The sequence below is a fragment of the Agrilus planipennis genome, unplaced genomic scaffold (assembly GCF_000699045.2).
Source record: "Agrilus planipennis isolate EAB-ADULT unplaced genomic scaffold, Apla_2.0 scaffold198, whole genome shotgun sequence".
In the NCBI taxonomy this organism is placed as follows: domain Eukaryota; kingdom Metazoa; phylum Arthropoda; class Insecta; order Coleoptera; family Buprestidae; genus Agrilus; species Agrilus planipennis.
The window spans coordinates 188,978-213,058 of NW_020438930.1; the positions used below are offsets into that span (position 1 = coordinate 188,978).

At 35.1% G+C, this 24,081-nt stretch overlaps 4 protein-coding genes across 6 annotated transcripts in view; 2 read left to right on the plus strand and 2 right to left on the minus strand.

Moving 5' to 3' along the window:
• The window catches only part of LOC112903893, a 65,285-nt gene extending 49,342 nt beyond the window's left edge, over nt 1-15,943 (minus strand). Inside the window, exon 1 of the mRNA XM_025974180.1 lies at nt 15,648-15,943. Coding sequence (XP_025829965.1) covers nt 15,648-15,668 — 21 coding nt within the window. The 5' untranslated portion in view covers nt 15,669-15,943. The remainder of the gene's footprint in view (nt 1-15,647) is intronic.
• On the plus strand, nt 12,805-15,655 carry LOC112904358 (protein ANTAGONIST OF LIKE HETEROCHROMATIN PROTEIN 1-like). The gene is made up of 2 exons (XM_025974178.1): nt 12,805-13,296; nt 14,583-15,655. The coding sequence occupies exons 1-2, from the start codon at nt 13,007-13,009 to the stop codon at nt 15,466-15,468; spliced, it is 1,176 nt and encodes a 391-aa protein (XP_025829963.1). The 5' UTR covers nt 12,805-13,006; the 3' UTR covers nt 15,469-15,655.
• On the minus strand, nt 13,557-14,585 carry LOC112903851. Its single transcript, XM_025974179.1, has 2 exons — nt 14,422-14,585; nt 13,557-14,362 (listed from the first exon to the last, which is right to left on the minus strand). Exons 1-2 carry the CDS (start codon nt 14,438-14,440, stop codon nt 13,644-13,646), a joined length of 738 nt encoding a protein of 245 aa, XP_025829964.1. The 5' UTR covers nt 14,441-14,585; the 3' UTR covers nt 13,557-13,643.
• A 3,326-nt stretch (nt 15,944-19,269) lies between the features above and the next one.
• Nucleotides 19,270-21,267, plus strand: LOC108739353 (NEDD4 family-interacting protein 1-like). 3 transcript variants are annotated; one of them, XM_018473228.2, is made up of 6 exons: nt 19,270-19,574; nt 19,648-19,976; nt 20,029-20,271; nt 20,332-20,440; nt 20,503-20,688; nt 20,798-21,267. In XM_018473228.2, the coding sequence occupies exons 2-6, from the start codon at nt 19,938-19,940 to the stop codon at nt 20,899-20,901; spliced, it is 681 nt and encodes a 226-aa protein (XP_018328730.1). In that variant the 5' UTR covers nt 19,270-19,574; nt 19,648-19,937; the 3' UTR covers nt 20,902-21,267. The 3 variants fall into 3 exon arrangements, with proteins under 3 accessions (XP_018328730.1, XP_018328731.1, XP_018328732.1); XM_018473229.2 differs by having other exon boundaries at nt 19,659-19,976; XM_018473230.2 differs by having other exon boundaries at nt 19,675-19,976.
• Nucleotides 21,268-24,081: the final 2,814 nt, after the last annotated feature.

Below are 24,081 nucleotides of genomic sequence, written 5' to 3' on the forward strand. Positions count from 1 at the left end.
TATTTCGGTTTCTAGGTCACAGGTGTCCAGGAATGATTTGAAACGAGTCAAGCTAGCCTTAATTCGTCCACGTTCGAAGATTAATTGTTCGAGATCGGCCATAATTACCAAATGTTACGCAAATCTACAACTTGTTCAAAAACTTACGGGTTTGGTTGTTGAATAAGGGTCTCGTACAGGTCACAGGTTCGGGTCACTGAAGATCGTGAAGCTGAGGTTCTCGTAGTAACTCCACCTTAGTCCTTGGTTGAATGAAGTTCAGGGTCTCGTTTTCGTACTTGATGGTATCCTGAGTTGTTGGAAAGTAATCCTCAAAAATGTACAATAGTAGTCACAGTAATGTTCACAAAATTTCCGAAACAGTCACAAAGAAATGGTTCAAATTCGCACTAACACAGTCACTGAAAATGTTCAAGTTCGTAAATACAAAGTTCCGTTAATGCAAAGTACAGTTCAAAATAAGTTCGCGTCACTAAATCCGGCTCGAAGGACCAATGTTTCGGTGTTGGTGTTTCAAAATAAACACATCAACGCCGTGAGCTATGTTTTAATTAAAACAAGTACAGAAAAAATACAAGTTGCAAAAAATGGTCACTGAAATGTTCAAGTTACGAGTTCTTGGTGCTAAGGTTGAAATACTTGTCCTCTGGTTCATGAATTGGTACAATTAATATATACATATAGAGGGGTAGGTACGCCCTTCGACAAACAGAGATGGTAACGCCCATTCGGTTCTGAAAAATATTGAATTTGAATTAGAAGATGCCGACACAGCGGGTGATTGCAAAAGTTTGTGAAAGTAGGTAATTGTACATTTGCGAACCATCCCTGTTTGTTGATGTCCAGTTCAAAGAAATTCCCAGGCGTGCCTATGAATAAATATCTTCAAAGTGATAATAAAAATTTGTACAAACTAACAACTATCGTAAACTAATATAAATATAAAACTTAACTTAAAGCACGTCTTCTTAATATTACAAAAATATATACAATGACTATACACAATGACTATATACAATTAACAAGGACCGAACAATAGTTATAAATATAAAAATTAAATTCATTGTTAATTGATGGAAAAAGTAGATTCGGATTGTAAATGGACTAATTTAAAGTTTTTAGCAAAAAATTACATATTTCTCTAGTATCCTTATTTCAAATTTTTCTTCCAAACTCAAACTCACCATGATCATGAAAACAGTACGAGTATAAGTATAAATAAGCTTATTAAATTGAAGACTAATGTTAAAACAACCATTTTCTTCTTACTATGTCTAGCTAAAAGTAAAAAGTATTCATAAACCTTAACAAAAGTGGGTGCACTCTCCAGTCAAATGAAGGAAATGGCAGAAGAGTACCTTATAATGGAGAACACGGGTCATTTTATCAGAAATTTCGTGAGGAACACGAATATGTAAATGAAAATTATTTGCCCGACATAGGGGGAAAGAAAATCCGCAAAAACAATTGCAAATTCGATTATCTCGCGAAATATGAAAGATACGGAAAAATGTTTCAATAAAAGTTCTTCACAAAGCCATTTCGAAAAAAAAAGTATTGATGACTTATTTTCGTATCTCTCATAGAACAAAAGTTCTGCGCGCCCAATGGCAGTGGCCTCAAAATTCGCGAAAATTTTTAAAAAATTCAAAATCATTATTAAAATTGTAAAATTGATAATTTAATCGATTCGTAACTTATCTTACTCGGTTAAATTAACTCTTCATGGAAAATTTTTTTTTCTTAACCATTATTTCATGTTTTTTTAACCAATTAAACAATTATCTCATTACCGTTTGTGCAGTCGTGAGATAAAAAATTATCCGGAGATCACTCGGAAGTTGCGTTTTTGAACTCCCATTCTACTAGAATGTTTTAAATAAAACTAGTAGCGAAATTGATTCAATGTGTTTAATGAGAAGGTTTCTTACATACTAACAATATTAAATTTACTTAAAACTAACAAAGGGGGTGGAGTCTAAATGAAAGATATTATGGTGGTGGATAAATATAGGAATTTCCGTCATATACGAGAGGGTGTTGAGTTCAACCAGATACAGAAAAGTTCTGAAAACAAGTATGAAAGAGCTAACAATGAGCCACATATTAGTGACAGAAAAACCTCATTTATGCTACCAGGAATTATTGAATTCATCACGTACATTTTGTCTGTATGACAATGATATTATTCACAAGATATTGTAAAACCAAATAATAAAGCAAAGGAATTCATGACTTAAAATGTTTGAAGAAATGTTTGAAGTTGAAGTGAACAAAGAAATTTGAAATGTAAATAAAGTAAATAATAACCCTAGATCAAACTAAATGGAAACGTTTTTGAATAAAAATCATTGTAAAAAATATAGATAATTATTAGCACTAAACACCGTTAATAGATACAAAAAAAATGTAAAATACGAATTTGTTCCGTTTAGGCTGCTGCAAATTTTGATGCAAAAAGTAACGCATGTGGACAATTTTTAACGGAGTTATAGAGGTTTAAACATTTAATTGTTTAAAAAAAATTAACATTAACATTATAAGATACTCTTCAGCCATTTCCCTCATTCCACTAGACTACTAATATCTGGTAACCATCACACCGACGTACTTAACTTCTACCCTAATCTCTAACCGTATAGTAGGTACGCTAAATAGTTATTTTAACACAAAACAAACTTTTAAAATTCCTTAGGTATCCATTTTATACTACTTTATTTCTGTTACCACATGTATATAGACGAAATTCATTCTCTTTTAAAATTTTCAAAATAATATCTACTTGATTTATCTGGCAGCAAAGAGGCTCTTTTGCGCAAAGAATATTTGAGATTGTTTTGTTAAGGGACTGTAGAGGAATTAAACTCAGGTAAAAGATTTTCCTTGATGAAAACACATTTGTGTATTATTAAAAAGTAACTTATTTTTTAAATAAAATAAAATTAATTTTTTATCGGCATAAGTTTTAAATTTATTTTTTTCATTATTCTGAAAGTGTAATATTATGAATATTTCCTGAAAGGTATTACCTTGTGCTAATAAGCGTTGTAATAATAAACAAACATTTTCATCTCTGTTAAGTCCAAGTCTAATATTTCTGTTACAAAACGTTAAAATTCAAGAGATTTTCTTAAATTCTTGTGTTATCATCATATCACCCAAAGGATCTAAAAGAACTGGCTCATACGCCGTTAACAAGAAATAAACGGTCTTTCTATAAAACCCCTACAGGTTTCAGAAAAATATATCTTTTCATTATGAGTAGAATTAATATAATGTGTAATTTTCAGTTTGAAATGAACTCCAACGCTGCATTTGACAGTTAAGGTAATATTGCGAATGTGTAGCAATATAGGTACACTACGAACTTTTAGACTCACACGACACGCCCTGCTTTGGGCTCTCCAAACAAACATTTAGTCTAAAGTTAGTATTTTAAGTGGATTTTAAAGTAATCTTAATTGAATGAGGTTATTGTTTATTGTAATTATTTAATTTTGAAATTCAATAAAAGTAATTATGTATGACAGGAATGTATTATTTATTTTAATAATTAACAATTAAAAGAACAACTGTATCAGATTTGTCCAAACGAAGGTGCTACAATACTTTTAACAATATACAAATATCTACAAATATTATCAAATTCAAATATTTAACATACCTTTATTGAAGTAGAATTTTAATAAAATTAATTATACCACTTGTACAGAACATTAGAATAAATCTATTAGAAACTTATCCTGTAAAATCAAACAATACGTTTTATTATATCCCTATTTACCCGACAATCCTTATGTGACAATTTCTGATGACCATCGAATGTGCCTGAAAATCCCAAGTTTGGAAACAAGTCTTCGTCAAGAAATCCTCACATTAATACAAAAAGTAAAATATTGAATTTTAAGGACAGGCACACCGTTAGAACTGTGATCGTAAGATGTGCCGTTTGCGATATAGACAGTAGCAGCTTGTTTGAAGTAGAATCTCCCCGCGGTATATCGTGTAATTCACTTACGATTAGTTTATTATCGGCTCATGCTTTACTCATGTTTTACGCAGGTTCATAGGAGGTCAGGGTAAGACGATTTACAATGATAATGGCACCAACTTTGGAAGGGCACAAAACGCCTTATCACAATTACAGTGGAACGTCATCAACCAAAGATCAGTTACGCAAGTGGAAATTCAACCCTTCTAATGCGCCTTGCTAAGGAGGATACTGGGAGCGCTTGATTGGGATTCTTAAGGAACTGTGTGTTTAAACTATGAAGACCTACTTACCATCATTTGCGACCGCGAAATAATCATATATTAACGACCTTTCACTTACATATCAAACGATCCTAGAGAACTGGCGCCGCTCACTCCCTCAATGTTTTTATCTGAACGGGTTGAATACAGTATTGCGACAATATAGGTAGATTGTCATTGTGTATAAACAGAAGTTACGATACCACATATGCAAACGGTTTCGGATCGAATATTGACACATCCACATCCACATGACGTGGAATTAGGAGAAATTGTTCTGTTAGAAAACGACACGGATAAACGTATAGAAAAGCCAATCGGCCGCGTAATCGAGATTTTACTGGGGAAAGACAACAAAGATACCGCTGGTCAAAGTGGCATGGCCAGGGACCGACTGCTGATACCTTTTCAACGTCTCTATCCCCTAGATTACATGGAAACTTCGCTAAAGAAGATTATTACGAAAAATGGGACTGATCTGCAAGTAGAGCTGGTACACCCTCCATCAAAAAATAGTGAAACAGATGATCGAGAATTCGGAAGTGGTTAAAGAAACCAGAACACCCGTTATTACTTGTTGTGGTCGTGTGTCCATGAAGCCCCAGCGATATGGCGTTTAGATCTAAGTTTGTTCCTTTTGTTAAACTATTAATAAGTGGTTAGTCCCATTATTGTAATACAAAATGATCCTCAGGCGGGAGAATTTTAAAATATTTTATATTACTTTATTAGTTCTAAGAACGCCGAGGTGTTTGTGACACAACTTTAGGTTGTTATCGCTACCATGACTCAGATGGTTAGAGCAAATGTCTTTGATTAGGCGTATACTTGGAGATGTATTTAGAAACATTTCTACATACGACATTGCTTTGGCTACGGATTCGTTTTGTTATGTTAATACATATAATAAGGTATACATATAATGAATTTTTATTTTTCAACCATGTATAAGCTACCAAGAAAAGTATATTTATTCATCATATCAGCGACAGTTTCATTTTCTTATGAGGGCCCTTTTATTAGTAAACTTCTTTCGGTCACCCGTACGTGACAAACTGGTAAACATCGTCCGATTATTACCTATGTATGGCTTTATCAATCTGGAATTATCAACTTGCGTGAACCAGTCATGAGTAACGTAATATAATAATAAAATGGGATGATTATTATAAAAGGATTCCGGGGCCTTCAACAAAAGACTGCCGCATCGAAAACACTTCCTCGTGGTTCTTAAATATAACCGTAAAATTATCATAATTCCTTCGTTTCACTACACCTGTATATTTTTTTAATAAGGGACGACTGACGGCTAAAATCATTTTTTCCCGACTTCATAGACTTCCCTTTGACATCCCCCACATCCGCAACTCGATTAGAGGGTGAGAGATTTAAGATAATTACCTTATTTCGAAATACGTCTTAACGTGAGTATACAACTTTATTTCTTTACATAGCATATAATACAAATTTTTGTATTTATAAATCAGATCAAACAAAAGAAGACCAGACAAACATATCAAGTGAAGTATGCTAGTGATGAACATACACAAACTCGACTCCCATTTTAACCCAGCAAAAGGATACCAATTGGAATGTAGGAACACTGTGCAGTATATAATTCGTAGACATACGGTACATGCACATGTATGCAAGCGACTCAGCATTTCTATCGTAGCTGTCGATTGACCAAAACTAGATCAACCATCTAACTCGGACCAAACTGCTTGATAAACATTTAGCATTAAATCCATGTAAATAATATTAGTATAAATACTGTCTAAATATATTGAATAAATCAGTCTCGGAAATAGACTTATCTTTTTCTAACTATTGGCCTTGCAAATAGACTATAGTTACATCATCATCCACCTCCAATCTCGCAAATAGACTGGAGCTGTTAGCGTCACGCAGGCTACATTGGTGACCCCGACAAACAATTGCGCCTTCTGATGGAGAAATAAACTACAGCACAGTCCTATGGACCACAAATTACTTCTGGGCGTCGTACCGGGGAGATCGTCGTCATCTACATCACTACGTTAACACAAGGGTAACCCAAGCCGTATAAGCATAGCAACTGGCACAGCTCCAGCATCTGTGGCCCGCTTGGCAGTCAAACTATCACCCTTCGTCCTTTCCGAACTGGAGTTATGGTTCTGCATGGCAGATCGCAGTTTTGATGCCTCTACGATCACTCCGGAAGCTACCAAATTTGGTTCTGTACTTACTAACCTTGATCCCCGATATGTTGCAGAAGTACGTGACATCATCGTCAGCCCTTCGGACAAAGAATCATACAGCACAATTAAAGTGGAGTTCATTTAAAGACTTGGTGTTACACAAGAGGAAGACACCACGCAACTACTCGACAAAGAAGCACTCAATGACCGCAAATACTCTCAGTTCCTGCGCCATCTTCGTAATTTAGGCGGTACCGCTATCACCGACAGCTATCAACCATATGATCCGTTCGCCTCCCAACCCACATCCTGGATGACGTTGCAGAAATGGCCGACAGCATCATTGACTTGATCCACGGACACACTATAGCCAGTGCAATGCTATAGAGATGGTCAACTACCTCAAAACAGACCTCAACGACATAAGACGACAAATGTCAAGACATCACGGTCGCATTCGCGTAATTTTTCCTAAGTATGCCGCGCAAACAGTCACAATAGGACAAACGGTCGGTGTTGTTATCACCGGAGATTCAAAGACAAAGCTCTCAACTGCGCTCCTACATGTTCAATGCGGTCTAAAAATCTCAACGGAGATAATTAGCAGCGACGAGTGATATCCGCCCCCACGCCCACAATTTCTGGTCGACAAAGGTGCTGATATCTGCGTATATTCCAAATCTCTAATACCCGGGCCACGTCAAAAATCACCATTCACGCTACAATCAGCAAATAATGTCGACAAAGGTGCTGATATTTGCATATATTCCAAGTCTCTAATACCCGGGCCACGTCAAAAATTACCATTCACGCTGCAATCAGCAAATAATACCATCATTCTGACCTACGGCTACCTAAACTTAAGCCTACGTAGAAATTTCACATAACAATTTATAATTGTAGATGCCTACAAACCAATAACAGGCACCGATTTCTTAGCCCACTATCAATTGCTCGTAGATGTAAGAAACCAACGTCTGATGGATCAGCTCACCACCCCTGACAAAGTGACTGGTTGCAACTAACCCTCAATAACAATCATCACGGATAACAAATCCGCCATATCCAAATACGAAGACCTACTTAAGCAATTTCCGTCACTACCCCAAGCAAACAAAGAGACATTACATTAACACAACAACTGGTCCTCTCGTAGCTTGCAGGCCACGACGTCTAGCTTCGGACCGATTTACAGCAGCCAAAAGAGACACTGGTACAAGTGAGCATCCCTCGCCCTTCCTCCAGTCCCTGGGCTTCGCAAAGACAATGAATGGCGACCCTGCGCTCACGCAACGCAAGAACCATTCCCGCTAAATAGGCTATTCGAGACATTGGAGAGTTTACGCATGTATTATCAAATAAAATAATATTCTCCATAATTGACCTGATTTGAGCATATAACTAAGTCCCGGTTACAGACAGAAAGATGGCAATATTAACTCCATTTGGATTATTCGAATTTCCGTTTATGAATGTCGGCTCACGCAACGCCAGTCAAACATTTCAACAATTCATGCTCACAGACCAATAGCAGTCCATCAACCTACGTACAACAGCTTCGCCAACATTTCCAACTGTTACAGCCTATATCCGGAACACGAGATGGGGAAAAGAAGACATTCATCTACAAAGACCTCCAAACAGCAGAGTACGTCGTAATTAGACATGATGGTCCTAAAAACTCTCTACAATTCTCTTACGATGGCCCTTTCAAAGTAATCCGCAGGAACGACCACACGTTCACCATTCAGTTACCCAACAAATATAAAACTCTATCTATTCACTGACTTAAACCAGCATACTTCATGTCAGATGGACAACATCCACAATCCTCTTCTGTACCTGCAATCACCAATAACGACGTCCGGCAATCAACAAAAACAACCCGCAGAGGACGTCGAATGCGCTTCCCGAAATACTTCACAGCAGGATGACCAATATCGTTTATCGCTAGGGAGGGGGTCATGTGGGAACATCCCCAAATGTATATAATTCACAGACATACGGTACATGCACAGGTATGCAAACGACTCAAGATTTCTATCGCCGCTGTCAATTGACCAAAACTAGGTGAACCATCGAACTCGGACCAAATTGCTTGATAAACATTTTGCATTTAATCCATGTAAATAATATTGGTTTAAATATTGTATAAACATATTGAATAAATTAGACTCGAAAATAGACTCATCTTCTTTTGACTATTGGCTCGCAAATAGACTATAGTCACATCATCATCCAGCTCCTCTCGCAAACAGGCTGGAGCTTGGCATCTTTATCTGTTAGCATCACGCACGCTACAGGAATATTGGACTTAATTCATTCTGACCTATGTGGGCTATTGGAGACTGCAATATTAGGAGCAAAATATTTCCTTAGGTTTATAGAGCTTAACTAACATCAACTAACACAAGCATTTAAATATTTTAAAATACCAGTAGAAAATCAAACTAATAGAAAAATTAAAATTATCCAAACAGATAATAGAAAACAATACATGACTGCAGAATTAAGTAACTTATCATGAATTTCAGGTATTCAACATCATTTTCGGGCAAAAAAAAATTGCACAAAAGATGAACCCCACAATAATCGAAAAAGCAAAAAGCATGTTACCCATTTTAAATATACTTAAAGAATTTTGGGGAGAAGCAATAAAACCTGTAGTATAGTTTACTAAACGATCAACAGCAGCCGCACTAGCTAATGATAGACTCCAGAGGAACACTGGCAGGAAAAAACCGAACATAAGCCGTCTAAGAGTTTTTGGGTCCAAAGCGATGCTACATGTAACTAAAACAAAAAGATTAAAATGAGGTAATAACTCGGTCGAAGACACACTTTTAAGCTATGACGAAAATTCAAAAGGCTATCGATTAATGAGATCTCGATAGCTCTCTTCTCAAAGTGTTCCATGAAGAAATTGTCCGGATTTAGTGGGCTTCCCATTGCTACACCATCTACCTGATCATAGCAGTCCCCCTTCCACACGAAATAGCTTCCAGTGAGATAAACCTCAAAGAACTTGCAGATGTCGGCAGGGATGATCTTAATCACCAGCTCAAGGCACCCTGTTAGCGGTACCTTGGTGAATAGCAAACGACATGGAAGCTTACAAGGACGTTTCCTGTTCCAAACGTCCAAAAGCGTATTCTGCGGACGGCAGCTGTTCAACCGAGGCTATATGGATTACCTAAGATCCACAAGGTTAATGTTTCTCTGAGACCGATAGTAAGCGCCTCCGAATCACCAACATGCTACTTAGCGAAACACGTGGCATTGCTAATCCAGTCTCACGTGGATCAGTTACATCAAGGATTCCACTGACTTCCTACGCAAGATCCGATCCAGGAAACATACTCGTAAGCTTGGACGTCGTCTCGCTGTACACCAAGGTATAGCTGACATGGTGCCTTGACCTGGTGACTAAGATCTTCCTTGCCGACGTCTGCAAGCACTTTGAGGTTTGCCTCACTGGAAGCTGTTTCGTGTGAAGGGGAGATCTATGATCAGGTAGATGGGGTAGCAGGTAGCAGCCCCAGTAAGTATGGTCATAGTCAATTTCTTCAAGAAGCATCTTGAGAAGAAAAGTCAGAGTACAACCCAACTGCTTGGTTTCCATACGTGGATAACACCTTCGTAATTTGGAAACACGGAATGAAAATGCTAAACCACTTCCTCCAACACCCAACACCCCAGCATCCAGTGCACCATGGAGACTGAGAAGGACAACAGTTAGCATTCTTGCGAGTACCAGTAAACCAGAAAACGAATGTGAAAATTATCTGAACGACTCCATGATAAATAATAATAAACGAATTTGAAGAAAATATAGATGACTGACGACCTATAGGAACCGCTCAAATCATATAAACCAAAGAAAATGAAAATAGAAATAAAAATAAAAAATCAAGATCAACTAGACCATCAAAACCAATCACATTAGAAGCTAATTCGTTCAAAACAAAATGTAATAAAATCATTAACTGTAAAAGAAGCAATGACAAGTAACGAACGAGAATAATGGAAAAGGCCATGAATTCAGAAATGGAATCATTAAAAAAATAATACAGTATGGCAATTAGTCCATTTATCAGAAGGAAAAACAGCCTTAGAAACTAAACGGCTATATAAGAAGAAGATAACCCTGATGGAAACAAACAAATACAAAGTAAAATTCGTTGCCAAGGGATACTAACAAAAGTTGGGTCAAGATTTATAATTAAACATATGCAAATAATCATAATAGCAACGCATGTCGACGATCTTACCATCTAATGGCAAAAAGTTAAAAGAACATACAAAATTAAAGCTAAAGTAAATTTTACTATTAAGGATCTAGGACCAATCAAATACTATTTAGGCGTAAGAATATCCAACTATTGTTAGATCAAACAAAATACATAAAAGAATCTTTGAATAAATACAATATGAATAAATATATACCAAAAATGTCCAAAATCTGTCGAACAAAAGGGAGAAATGAATAAAGTACCATACAGAGGCAATTAGTAGTTTACTCTATTCAAACATGACAACAAGGCCCCATATTTGTTATGTAGTAAACTTTCGAACCTCTGACGCAAACAATCCATGGATACCACATTGGAAAGCTGTTAAAAGAGTCTTCCGCTATTTAAAAGGAACTAGCAGTTATAAATTTTAATATTGAAAAACCGATTCTGCATTTGAAACTTACTGTGACACTGACTATGGTAATATTGAACGTGATAGAAAATCAATTACTGGATAGCTAATCATGAATATCAACGGGGTACTATATGGGCATCCAAGAGATAACCGGTTCCTACATTATCGACTTGTGGGGCAGAGTATATGGCAATTGTTTGAGCAACGAAAGAAACTCTTTAAATTTAACTTGGGAATTAAAATCACATCTAGTTCAGGCGCCAACAACAACGTATACCGACAACCGAGAAGTCATAGATCTTGCAGGGGCTGCAGCATATAGACCACGTACGAAACATATTAACATTAAATAATTTATTAAACATTATGTGGACAATGAAGATTTCAAAAGTGAATAAATTTTAACACTACCCTCATGAAATATAGGCATTACGTGGTTTGCGCTCTGTAAGAACTTTGTCCTACTTACAATGTTGGTAATGCTGAAGATTAGCGTATAATTCCCTGACTTTCTTTGAAAGAATAGTTTTATTGCATATGTTGGGCGCGGAAATCACGTCTTCATCTACTTTTTCAGGTTTGAAAAATTTGAAACTAAGAACACGTGTTATCGATACCTAGCAAATCATTCAAGTAAGGTTAGGTTATAGGGCTAGGGGATACGTAAAAGCTTTAAACAACCCAGCTCCTCCTTATACCTCTCTCACCTCGATCCAATTTTACATGAAATATTTGCGGCGTGTCTAATTTATCGATATCTCGTAAATCATTCAAGTAAAGTTAAAAAGTTATGTTAGCGGGAAAGAGAATAGGGTGTATGTTAATAAATACGTACAAAATTTAAACAATCCCCTTCCCCTAAGAGCTCGGCCTCCTCTTGCATTAGATTCTACAAGATCTACGGCTGAGGGGGAAGGGTGACGAGGTTGTTTAAATGTTGCCATCCCCCCCCTTTCCTTCTTAACCTAATATTACATGAAACATTAGCGGGATATCGATAAATTTATTATCCCGCAAATATTTTATGTAAGATTGGATAGGATAAGAGAAGCAGGAGGGGGGTACATATCTTAACAACTCTCACATCCCACATCTAACCTAACCTTACGTGACTGATTTACAAGGTATCAATAACACGTCGTCGTAGTTTTTAATTTCTCAAAGCTGAAAAAGTAGATGAAGACATAATATTATTATATCTATAGAATATAAACATACGGTTATCTTATCTTTAAATTTCAATATCGAATATACATTTCCGGATCCAGCATACAATATATTCTTATATGTATATTCTTGATCAGCATAACAAATGGTACCAAGATACTAAAATTTCAAGGAAATCGGGGAGGTGTGCACTAATCTCCATCATTACCAAAATGTTTTTTTTTTATTTATTTATTGAAAACTTATTACCAAACAAGTTCATAATAAATAAGTTTTTTGTTTTGTTCTCTTGATGGAGTTGTCACAGGTGTCCTCCGCTTTAGGTCTATCGCATCTATATGTTTTCTCGGTGAATAAGATTTGGCCCAAATTTTGATTGAGCTAGCAGTCTATCATATCGGACTATCGAGAGAGGGAGGAGAAAAAATTAGGGGTAAGTAAAGAATAACACTACTTCATGTATACTTCGTTTAGTTTCTGTAGCGATGTGACCTTCAGTTTGACCGGCGCAAAGTAGAAAAGAACAGCACTAGGCCAGAAAAGAAAGGAGACAACTCTCGGCCAAACTCTTAGCCTCGTTGCACATTACACGTTTTCGCCCGCACGATCAAAAGTCGTACGAGTTTGTATCGTGGTGTAGTTACTTTCTCACTGTACGATTTTAAACGTAGGTACCGCACGATTTGTAACCGTACAAAAACAGTATTCAGTACGCTAGTTGTCACCATTTTTGAAGAAAATATAGTAGAGTGACTATGAATCGGGGGCAAATTATAGCTTGGTTATTGCATCGGCGTCGAAAAAGACAAAGGCGTAAGCGCCTTCATTGGGTTCATCCTATTAATCAGAAACGTGAGGAAGTGGGATTATTCTACACCTTGTTTGAAGACTTGAGAAATGATGAACGGAAGTTTTTCAACTACTTTCGTATGTCAGCTGGCTCCTTCGACGAACTGCATGGCAAACTGCAGAACGTCCTTCAACGGCAAAACACACAATTTAGAAATTGTATACAACCTATTGAAATGCTAGCTATAACTTTAAGGTAATAAGTGTCTTTAACACCGACTGTTTTTACTTCCCTTGTAGAGGGAGGTATTGTAATCTTAAAAAAAATCATCCTCCGAGATTATTGCTTAGTTTTACGTTGTAGAATCCCTGAACCACGAAATACATATTTGTTTTCCCAATTCCGTAGGCCAGTTTGATGCATGTTAATTATGCACTGTAACTGAAAAGCTATTTTTTGAATGTAAATTCAAGGGCAACTAATAAATCATCCGTCAATCATAAATGTTAAGCATATTGATTTAATATCAATTTTTATTTAAATTTACGATTTTTGACAAAATTAAAAATATAGACCTAACTTGTTATACATAAAGGAGATAATTAAACAAAATCGATTTGATCTGAACAGGTGGATTCGCCTGAAGGTGTAGTTGGACTCGCCAGATATTCAGTTGAACAGTCACTGTAGCAAAAACTCGAAAGGGGTTGCAATGTTGTCTGTGATTCTGTTGTTGATTGTGTACGATTAGTGCGTGGTATTGCATTGTACACTGGCGTTGCTGAATTTTTAAGTCGATTTGAATGATGAGGAGGTGAAGTGTGACGATGCTCAGAAACATTTGAAATATGAGGTGGATATTGTTGAGGGGGATATGAAGGTTGTTTAGCAGGTACAAATGATTGATGTTCCGGAGGAGGTTGAGATAGATGCGGAAAGGCTGAGTAATAAGAGGGCACGTGAAATGAGTAGTTCGTTTGGGGTTGAGGTGTCGCTTCCTTGCTTTTATTTATATTTTCTATAACGTTTAGCACTCCCATTTGAAAATGAAGAAATTCTCCATCTGTATAATGCTTCAAGTGTGGCATTAAACTTTGCAGAAAAGACATTTTACTGCAAGGTGTTACTGGTTCCAAAGCTTTGAGGAGTTTTAATTCAACTTCATCTACTTTCCTATGTTTTCTGGTCCTCATCTGATTTGAAGGCACGTTTATAGTAGAAGTACTGGGAAGAAGGGCATCTTCAGCGGTACGTGAAGGCTCGTCATCATCTACAAGCGTATTCTCCGACCCTTCTTCAATTTCAGACATCATGCTGTCAACTGTATTATGATCATCGTATATCTTATTTAAAAACTGCAGTTGATCTGAATACACATACTTTTTGCGGATTTTTGCATCTGATCCACTTTTTTTTACGGTTTTGGCGTCTCTCTTCGATTTTGCATAACAATCTCGGAGGTTGGTCCATCTTCGGATTACTTCCTTACCTATGAAGATACAGAAAGAGTAATTAATATTACAAATATTTTTTTCTTTTAGATATTTGGCTAGCGGTTGTACATTTACTGATTTACACTACCAGTACAGGGTTGGAATTTCAACTGCAAGGAAAATTGTTCAGGAAGTCTGTAAAGAGATTTGGTCAATAATGCGAGTAGAATGTATTCCAACACCAACTTGTGACAGGTGGGAATCAATCGCTTCCGATTTTGAAACTACTGCTAATTTCCCACACTGTCTCGGCGCTGTTGATGGAAAGCATATCCGACTTACTTGTCCATTTAACTCAGGATCTATGTATTTTAATTACAAAGATTATTTCTCCATTGTATTAATGGCTGTAGTCGACTCCAAGTACAAATTTGTCTATGTTGATGTAGGAAGCTATGGCAAAGAGTGTGACTCTTCAATTTTTAAGAGGTCAAACTTGTGGAAGTCAATTGAAAACAATACTCAACAATTGCCTGAAGAAAGACTTCTTGCAGGAACAGAGAGTCCTAAAATACCCTACTTTTTTGTTGCCGACGAAGCGTTTGGTCTACACAAGCACTTATTGAGACCGTTTGGAGGCAAACACCTTACAATTGAGAAAAGAGTGTTTAACTATCGATTGTGCAGAGCTCGAAGATATGTAGAATGTGCTTTTGGCATTCTTAGTAATAAATGGCGAGTGCTTCATCGTCCTATCAATGTGCAAACAGATTTTGCCGTACTCATTGTCAACGCATGCATTGTATTGCACAACTATGTACGTGATAGAGACGGATATATTGTTGAGGACACAACAACGATCACAGGTCTAGATGATTTGGCTGGGGAAACTACTATTAGAGGAGGCTTGGCAGCAAACAATATCAGAAGTGTTCTTTGCAAATATTTCATGTCAAACCTTGGAAGTGTACCGTGGCAAATGTCAAAAATTTAATGTTCAAAAAGGGAAATGTCAATCTTTGTGACTTTTGTAGGTGGTTAAAAATTGCTCTCGGAGGTTAAAGCTGCTTTTAAGAGTTAAAATGGAGTTGAAGTAGAAGTAGAAGTACAGTAATGTTATAGGCCTAATATGTATGTAAGGTTAAAATATTACATTTATTAAAAAGTACTTACCAAATGTATTTTTCTCTGCATCACTAATGCTCTCAAAATCTGGTTTCACTGCCAAACATACTTCCTTCCAGGCATTTTTTGTTAAGATTCGATCTTTATATATATCTAAAGTTTTGTCCCATAACACAGGCTTTGCTTCAATAAGAGAAATTAAAACTTCAGCGTCCATTACATCCATAATCACAGAAAACCCGCACAAGAAAACACAACAGCAAACAACGCGAATAAAATGGTAGTAGTAGACAGGTTCCCGCACGATTGAAACCGTCTAGTATGAAAGGGTGCATTTGGCCACGTAGTCCACTAAACGAAGATACGATACGGATACCGTTCATCTGTAGTGGCACTGGACGGCTGCAACGCGATCAAAAATCGTGTCCGTGCCGTAACCGTATAATGTGAAAGACCACCATACTCTTCATAGGAGACTAAAAATATTTGCCCGTACGATTTATTCCCGCACGGGCGAAAACGTGTAATGTGCAACGAGGCTTAACCGGTGAGAAGCGTATAATCCGTACAGTACTGCACGGAAAAATTGACCATTTTATCTACTACAATTGCATTGCTCAAATGTGCTGTTTTTGGTACCATTTACTACTGAAAATATTAACAAGATGTTTATTTATATTTAAAGGAATATTAATGGCTTTAACGCTTGTTTTCGACGCACTACTATTCATGATTGAACAAAACTTTTGGCAGATACTGTATGAAAAAGAATGAACAAGAGTCGAGAGTATAATGAGCTTTTTTCTCCCTACCTACGATTTTACTAGCGCGCGTCCAAGACATTGGAAGGGATATATTGCTAGAGAAAGTAAATGAAGTATAACACTGCTGCGCGTATATTGTGATGGGAAATTTTAATTGTTCTCTTTTGTCAAGCTCGACTACATAATATAACTAGTGCAATTAAAAAAAGGTAACTGATGAATCAGACTGGAACTAGGAAGTAAATTAATATAGCGCAACGAGTATCAAATAAAAGGAAATATATGACAACGAAACTTCGTGAGTGTTGTCCTATCGTACCGTTAGAAAAGAAATTAATAAAAATAGACGAATTAAAAAATAACCACACGTAATGGAATTGAACCCAAGACACCGGCATACTAGCCGACCATCCATTTGACTAGGCCATCACGCTAGCTACAAAGTACTGACAGAGAATTCTTGTTTCGAAGAGAGCAATTGGTGTCACGATCATGAAGAGTGCAACAGAAATGGCAGCATGCGCAGCTGAGGAAACAGTGTTGTGTGTTTACCCGCTATAGTAAAAAATTGAGTATCGACCACTGTTTGGTGGAAAACATTGCAAGAATGACGAAGTACGTTTTATGCATTTATAAGGGATTAATGGGTGAAAAATATTTAGTAATTTTTTACATTAGTTGACATTCGAGTTGAGACATGAAGTTTAGTCAGGTAGGTAGTACTTACCAGGTAGAGTCTGGTAATATTTATTAGAATGTTGTTTATTATTTATTTAGAAATCAATGTAACTGAGATACAGGCTGTTAAAGTTTTCTTAATCGAAGAAAATTGGCTTTAGCCTTTCGTCAGTTGTTCCCGCTAAACATCGTTTGTCCTAAAAAATATCGTCGTGACATTATTCTAACATATCAGCCAGCAGGGACATTAAAACTACTCGAGTCTGTCATAAATGTACCTAACCAAACTATGACGTCATCAATGCATATTTGGCGAGAACAGCTGACGAAGGCCTGCAGCCAGGGCCGTACCAACCGGAATTTCCTCTGATTAAGAAAACTTTAGGAGCCTGTATCTCAAACCACATTGGCTTCCGCATGAAATTAATACTACCACACGATTCTACTTGGCGAGTACTACATACCTGACTTAACTTCATGTCTCAACTCGAATATCAACTAATGTAAAAAATTACCAAATATTTATATTGGCACTTACAATAATGATAAATTGTTCTGTTTATGGTTTCCGCAACCATAAGCTGCAGTTGTGGCAACAAGAAGAACAAGGTTATGTTTCACATGTAAATTAATGATTGTGATGAAATATTCTTGTCATAAATTGGAAATTGTCTGTTAAAAACGAGTTGTCGAATTGAATAGCAATACCGTTTTTCCCTAATCGTATACTGACTCCAAATTCCTTCGAAATATAAGGAATTTATCTAGGTCTGGCAACCCAGTAAACGTACACGTACAATACACATGCATAAATAATAGGTATTCAACCACACAACAACTGAGCTTACAAATTAAATAGGTTTACGTAGGTATATGAATATGAATTTCAATTTATAATAATGGTAATCTTATACATACATCGGGATATGCAAAAAAGATACAGTTAGCTCACCATAAAAATAGAATGTTGGTAAATAAACTTACAAATGCAACAGTTGCAACACTAACAAAAATCACAATTTAACAATAAGTTTAAAATCACATACAAAATATATTTCATTAAAACCAAACTCGTATTATTGAACGTTGCATAATCGTTTTACTGCTTTTATTATGCACATACTATAAAACATATTAAACAAACATTTTTTTTATAACCACCGAGCACAATAACACGTCTTAAACTGTTGCACTTCGTTAGTGTCAATTGTGTCATAGATCAAGTCTATGGGATCAAGTTACCGTCAGTCATGCTTTTACCAATAGTGTTTCCTGCACGTTCGACCGTGTTTATTATTTTTAAGCCTTCAAGTGGAAGAACATGACAACTTGACAACGCCAACACTCACTTTGTTCCAGTTGTATTTTCCTACCACAACATTATGAGTTATATTTCAATCTTAATGTATTATTGAATTCCTACCGATTATTGGTAAGAATAAAATTGAATAAATAAATAAACATGTTTAATAAAGGAAGAATTCATTATGTCGGCGAGTAACGGAACGTAAAACCCATGCCAGCGATCGATTATCCAAGAAGGAGGTTTACCACTGAAACACTTCTCAGCCGGTTTGGCTAAATAATAAACAAAAAATAAACTTCAGTCAGTCAGTTATTTTATTAAGAATAAATAAAAGTTATATTATAAGGAAGATTCTATGTATGTAACAACAGTATTTGAGAATCGCATTCGTGAATTTCATCCAGTACACTAAAAATGGCGTAATCACAGAAACAATTGTTAAAGTTTTCTAATAAATTCATTGTGCGATGAATACTCTAAGTAGTTTTAGTGAATTAATCGTTTAAATTATTTTATCCACCACAAATAACCTCAAATAAGAATTCTTTAGCATATTCGTTATAGTACTTATGGGTTTGACTAACTTTTTCCGTAACAGGTTTTTTGAGAATCGAATCTTCTTTCGGTTTAAAATATTTCAATTAGTAATCGTGACCGTTAGGAATAAATATATTACCGTTATTATTAATTATCAAAAATCATTGGAGCTTATTAACATACAAGGCAACTTCTTGTAATTTTTCTACGTTTGTAATAAAAGAAAATAAGGCTAGAGGCGACGCTAAAATTCCCTAAACTGGCATTTGCTCAGACGCGAAATAATTATTTTTGCCATGTCTATGGTAATTTGGATTAATCTATGCTCAGGATACATCGAACGTGTTTTTCATATAAAAATCTATGGATATAAAAACCTAGATGTTTCCCAATTGATACCTGTAATAGGTACCGTAAGTGAATGTACATTTATTTCATGGAAGTTTAATGGAAATTTAAGTAGTGTGAAGCTGGCACCCGATATAAAAATCACCTGATTTAAACTTCACGAATAAATAAAAACGCGTTCTAAATATGTAAGTGCGTCAATTAAAAAGAAAAAGAGGAAAATTGTTTCGGGTGCAGGTAGAACTTAAATATCGATTTAGTAAAAAAACTACTGAAGACATCGTAATTTAATTGATGCCAATCGATTGCGCGTCATTTGTGCTTGAAAATTGAGCTATTATGGTAAGCGGAGTATATTTTTAAATTATTTATTAATAATTGCAAATAATACTTCACTTTTCAATGGTCTTATTAGTATGCGTGTAGGTTGTTGCTACCATAGGTTGCTGCGAAGACACTTCAGTAACTGGTACTGGTAGTGGTACCAACACAAATTCTGTCATAATATAATGATTAATGATAATAGTCAAGTGTAGCTGAAAGACTATGCTAGGACTGCAGTAGAGTTTGTAGATAATGGTGTCTGTTTGAAGCAAAGTAGTTTTTTGAAACTGCTATATCTTCGAGGTTTACATTAATTATAGAAGCCCTCGACGTTTCCATATGCTTTTTATTCTGACTTGGTAATTATTTACTTACCAAAATATGTGTGATACAACTAATTCAGTAAATTCATATCCATTGGTAAGAAAATGTCTCTTTATTTTCAAACAATATAATGTTGGTCTAAATATAGAATAATCCTCAACAAAATGCTGGGAGTTCGGAATTTATAGTTCCAGTTATTACCCCTACCTCCCCAAATTTAACATATTTGCCGAGTACAAGTAGTTGTGATGATATACCACCACCAAAACCAGACTATTCTGCTCCACCTCCTTATGAAATTGCAACAAAATTACCAACCTATGAAGAAGTACAAAGAGAGAAAGTATTAGAAAGTAATAATCCTCTTAATTACTCGACTTGTCACATAAATGTAAGTGTAGAAATATAGATATTTAATTACAAATAATTTGGATACCTTCTTATCCCCTAGACTTGTAACATTAATGCCAGACAAAGAGTAATTGTTGATGCAGAAGCTATAGAAGAAGTTGACACAACTCTTTTGGGGACAGATTTTATGTTTTACACTGCATTTTTTGGTAAAAAATATACTTATTTTACCTTGTAATGTATGTGTTTTAAATTATTATACTTTTTGTAGTTGCTTTTGTATTTAATTGGATTGGATTTTTATTGTTGACATGTTTCTGCCATACAATTGCATCACGTTATGGAGCACTGTCTGGTTTTGGACTGTCTTTGGCAAAGTGGACTTTAATTGTAAAACATTCTACTGATTTAGCTTCTAGTGAGAATAGTTGGCTTTGGTGGCTGATTATGACCTTTGGTACGTAATATAATAATTATCAATTTTGAAGCTATTAGTCTTGAGAAATCTAACAGTGGTTTTCTAAATCACTACTTTTTATTTTCTATTATCTTCTGTAATTTTTTAGGTCTAATAATTTGCATTCGTGCAATTTTGCAATACTTGAATATAAAAAGAGGATGGCACTTGTTAAGTACAAGTCATCAAGAGCGCTTACTTTTTTTCTACTGATTTAATTGTTTCAAATTGTAGCAATTGTTTAAGTAAAATCAGAAATGTATATTACCTGCATTCCATAAAGTTTTAGTGGTATATATTCAAATGCATGCTAACATAGAAAACAAAAAAAAAGTTGTAGATTATAAATAATGTATGTGGCTTTAACTTAAATTATATAGAATGTTTCTTTTTTGTGACTATATAGGTACTTAGTTACATATATACATACAGTTACAATCATAACTACATACCTACTTATCAAACACAGTTATGATAATATTTAATTGTTTTATTTTCAATTCTTGAATTATAATAGTAATTATATATGTATGTTTGATTCTGTATATCCATCTATAGTATTTAAACCAATTAAAAGTATGTAGTTTTTCATTATAACAAAGAGATATAAGTATAATAGCCGGTAATTTAGAATTAGGAATTTTTTATTTTCTTTATATACACTTATCAGTCATAGTCATAAAAATACTAAAATCAACGAATTCAATTCAATTTAATAATTTATTTTACAATTTGCATTTGATTTTATATCCATATAAAAGCAAAGCTCCAGAATGAGTTATAATACAATTATGAAAGTGAAATACAAATAAATCGAAAATGTCAACAGAAATATTTACAGATTATTTTTGGCACATAGTGTATTATAAACATTGTTGCAGCTACAATAAATTAAGTTGTGAGGTTTAGCACTATAAAACCAATGGTAATACTATACAAGTATTACAAGGGTTTTTAGAACTAAATAGTTCCTCAATTTGATTATTTTAAACGGGAGTTGGTCGCGACAGGGAAGTATAGTTGATGCTACGTGGATAATCTACAAGTCAAGGAAGATATGGAAGAAGGTGTTGTCGACCTAAACACCACACTAGTGGTAGAATTCTACCGTTAAAGGATTTTTCAGAATGTAATCAGAACGTATCTGTTATGAATTAGGTTGAGAAAAGTCCCTTATAGTTCAGGCTGAGGTTTGTAAGGTCCGAGAGTCCTAAATAAGGTAAGTGCACAGCTGTCAGACTTGCCCTACTATTCAGCCTATCAACTCCAATGTTAATGCTATAATATTAAATAAATTGGTTTCTTGCTCTATTACTAATCAACACGTGTACATATGTGATAGGATTCGACCAACCGCAATTTCTGTTCAATTCGGCGTAGTCAACCAATACATTTTTCCCAACGTACCTTGCTTTGGAAATAGGTAACTACTTTATGGCCTTTTGTTTTAACACTGTATGTTAATAATTCCAATTTCCTAAATTAGAAAGCCAAATTTACCAGTGCTCAGCCACTTTTGGCCAAGTTGTACATAATTATTTTTATATTCAACATAAAAGTAATTCAATTGGTGACCCTGTGTTTAATCTTTAATTTAAGTATAGCATGTTGTACATTATTTTTACAAAATTCCAGAAGTCTGCCACCGTAAATTATTTTTCTACTGTCCAGTAGCTGTCTAGCATTTTTATAAACTTATTGGTTTCATTTAGGTATTAAGTATAGGCTTTAAATGCAGCAATCCGTACCATCGGTAATTTATCGGTTATTAACGAAAAGTTATTGGACGATATTTTAAAATAACGTTCTTAAATTAATACAAAAGCTAAGGTAGTGTAAATACTTACCTGTTTCTTACGATTTACAGAGCAAAAAGTAGAATTGTAGTTTGCATGGGTATTTAATAATTATTATAAATATTCGTACATACAAAATGGATATGTTTGCATATCCTAGCCTGTAGGTATACAAAATAGTGGAGTGCCTTTTCGTTTGCATCGTTAAAACCTTAAATAAAAATGTTTAAAAATCAAAATTTGCCTATGTCGTTTACAACAATTTATAACAACAGTTAATTAATAATAATGATAATAATAACAGTTAATAAAAATGTTTGTAGTAAAGATTTCAATTTTATATGATATTTTTATAGTAACTTGAATAGTAATTCATATTTTTTAGCTAAAAATAAACAATTTACAGAAAGAAAAAAATTGATAATAAGGCGAGTTACTTAAAATCGTATACATATCGGACCAAAGATAGAAAAAAAGGTAAAATATACTCATCATCATAAGGTCATCAGTCCTAAGACTGGTTGGACACGTACCTCCACTCTTTCCTATCCTGAGCTAAACTTCGCATTTCCCTAAAATTAGAACAACCCACATCCTTAACTATTTGCGAAGAATAATCTAATCTAGGTCTACCTCTAACCCTCCTAACTCCTGTTTCTGCTTCTAATATGTCTCTGACTAGACCTTCATGCCTAAGAAGGTGTCCTACCAACCTATCTCGCCTATTTTTTATTGACTTCCACAGAGGAAAAAATATGCTGCATTAATAAAAAAAATATGAGATTATAAAAGAAAAAGAATGAATATTTATTGTCATTAAGTTATATAAAAATTGAAAAATTCAGTCAATTATCTGCATTATCGTCGTCGTCATCAACATCTTATTGAATCCTATTGGATAATACTTAGGTGATAGATTAATACAACTGTTGCCATTACATTTTGAGCAAGCTAAGTGCAATTCAATCTGTTTTGCTGGGCAAAAAATCATTTTTAGTAAGATCTGTGGAGCTGGTAGTTGAATTATTGTTTCTGGTATCACTATTCCGTTTTCATATTTCTTACCCCATTCTTCCGAAAATATTTCTCTTGCAAGCCATGTTTGAATTTGGAGATATACTCTTTTGAAGTGTCCAAAAGCGGCACATGCAGTAGCTGCCGAAGCTGGTAATTTAATGCTGCTATTTTTAGCGGTTGCTTCTATGAAAGAATTATACCTCAACATATTTAGATCTTTTACTTTCTGGGGGCAGCATATAAAGCAAGACAGCATATAACGCCGCAGTTAAAAATGTCATTGACATCTTTACATTCATTTTCAAAAACTGTTGCAGCATTTTGTAAGTCTAGGCGTTGCTCGAAACTTTTTGCAAACATATTTTTTTCCCGTTGGAAGAAAGTGGACGTCGTGCCACAGCCGGCGATAGAATGTAAAAAAAGGATATGCTGTTTACACTTTGGTAATACTATTCCCAACTTTTAGATAAGTACATTTCTTGTAGCATTTTGCCTTTTGCTGGTTTTTGAAAATAAATTTCTTGATTTGTTGGTGAGAGCGTAGTTGGTAAAACTACAACATTCGCATCCTCGGAAACTA

Excerpts from the sequence above, each read along its gene's own strand:
- LOC108739353 (XM_018473228.2), top strand. The coding sequence starts at position 19,938 with ATGTGTGATACAACTAATTCAGTAAATTCATATCCATTG. Across the intron at positions 20,441-20,502 it reads GTTTTACACTGCATTTTTTG|TTGCTTTTGTATTTAATTGG; the intron begins GTAAAAAATATA and ends TACTTTTTGTAG. Across the intron at positions 20,689-20,797 it reads GTGGCTGATTATGACCTTTG|GTCTAATAATTTGCATTCGT; the intron begins GTACGTAATATA and ends GTAATTTTTTAG.
- LOC112904358 (XM_025974178.1), top strand. The coding sequence starts at position 13,007 with ATGAATCGGGGGCAAATTATAGCTTGGTTATTGCATCGGCGTCGAAAA. Across the intron at positions 13,297-14,582 it reads ATGCTAGCTATAACTTTAAG|ATATTTGGCTAGCGGTTGTA; the intron begins GTAATAAGTGTC and ends TTTTTCTTTTAG.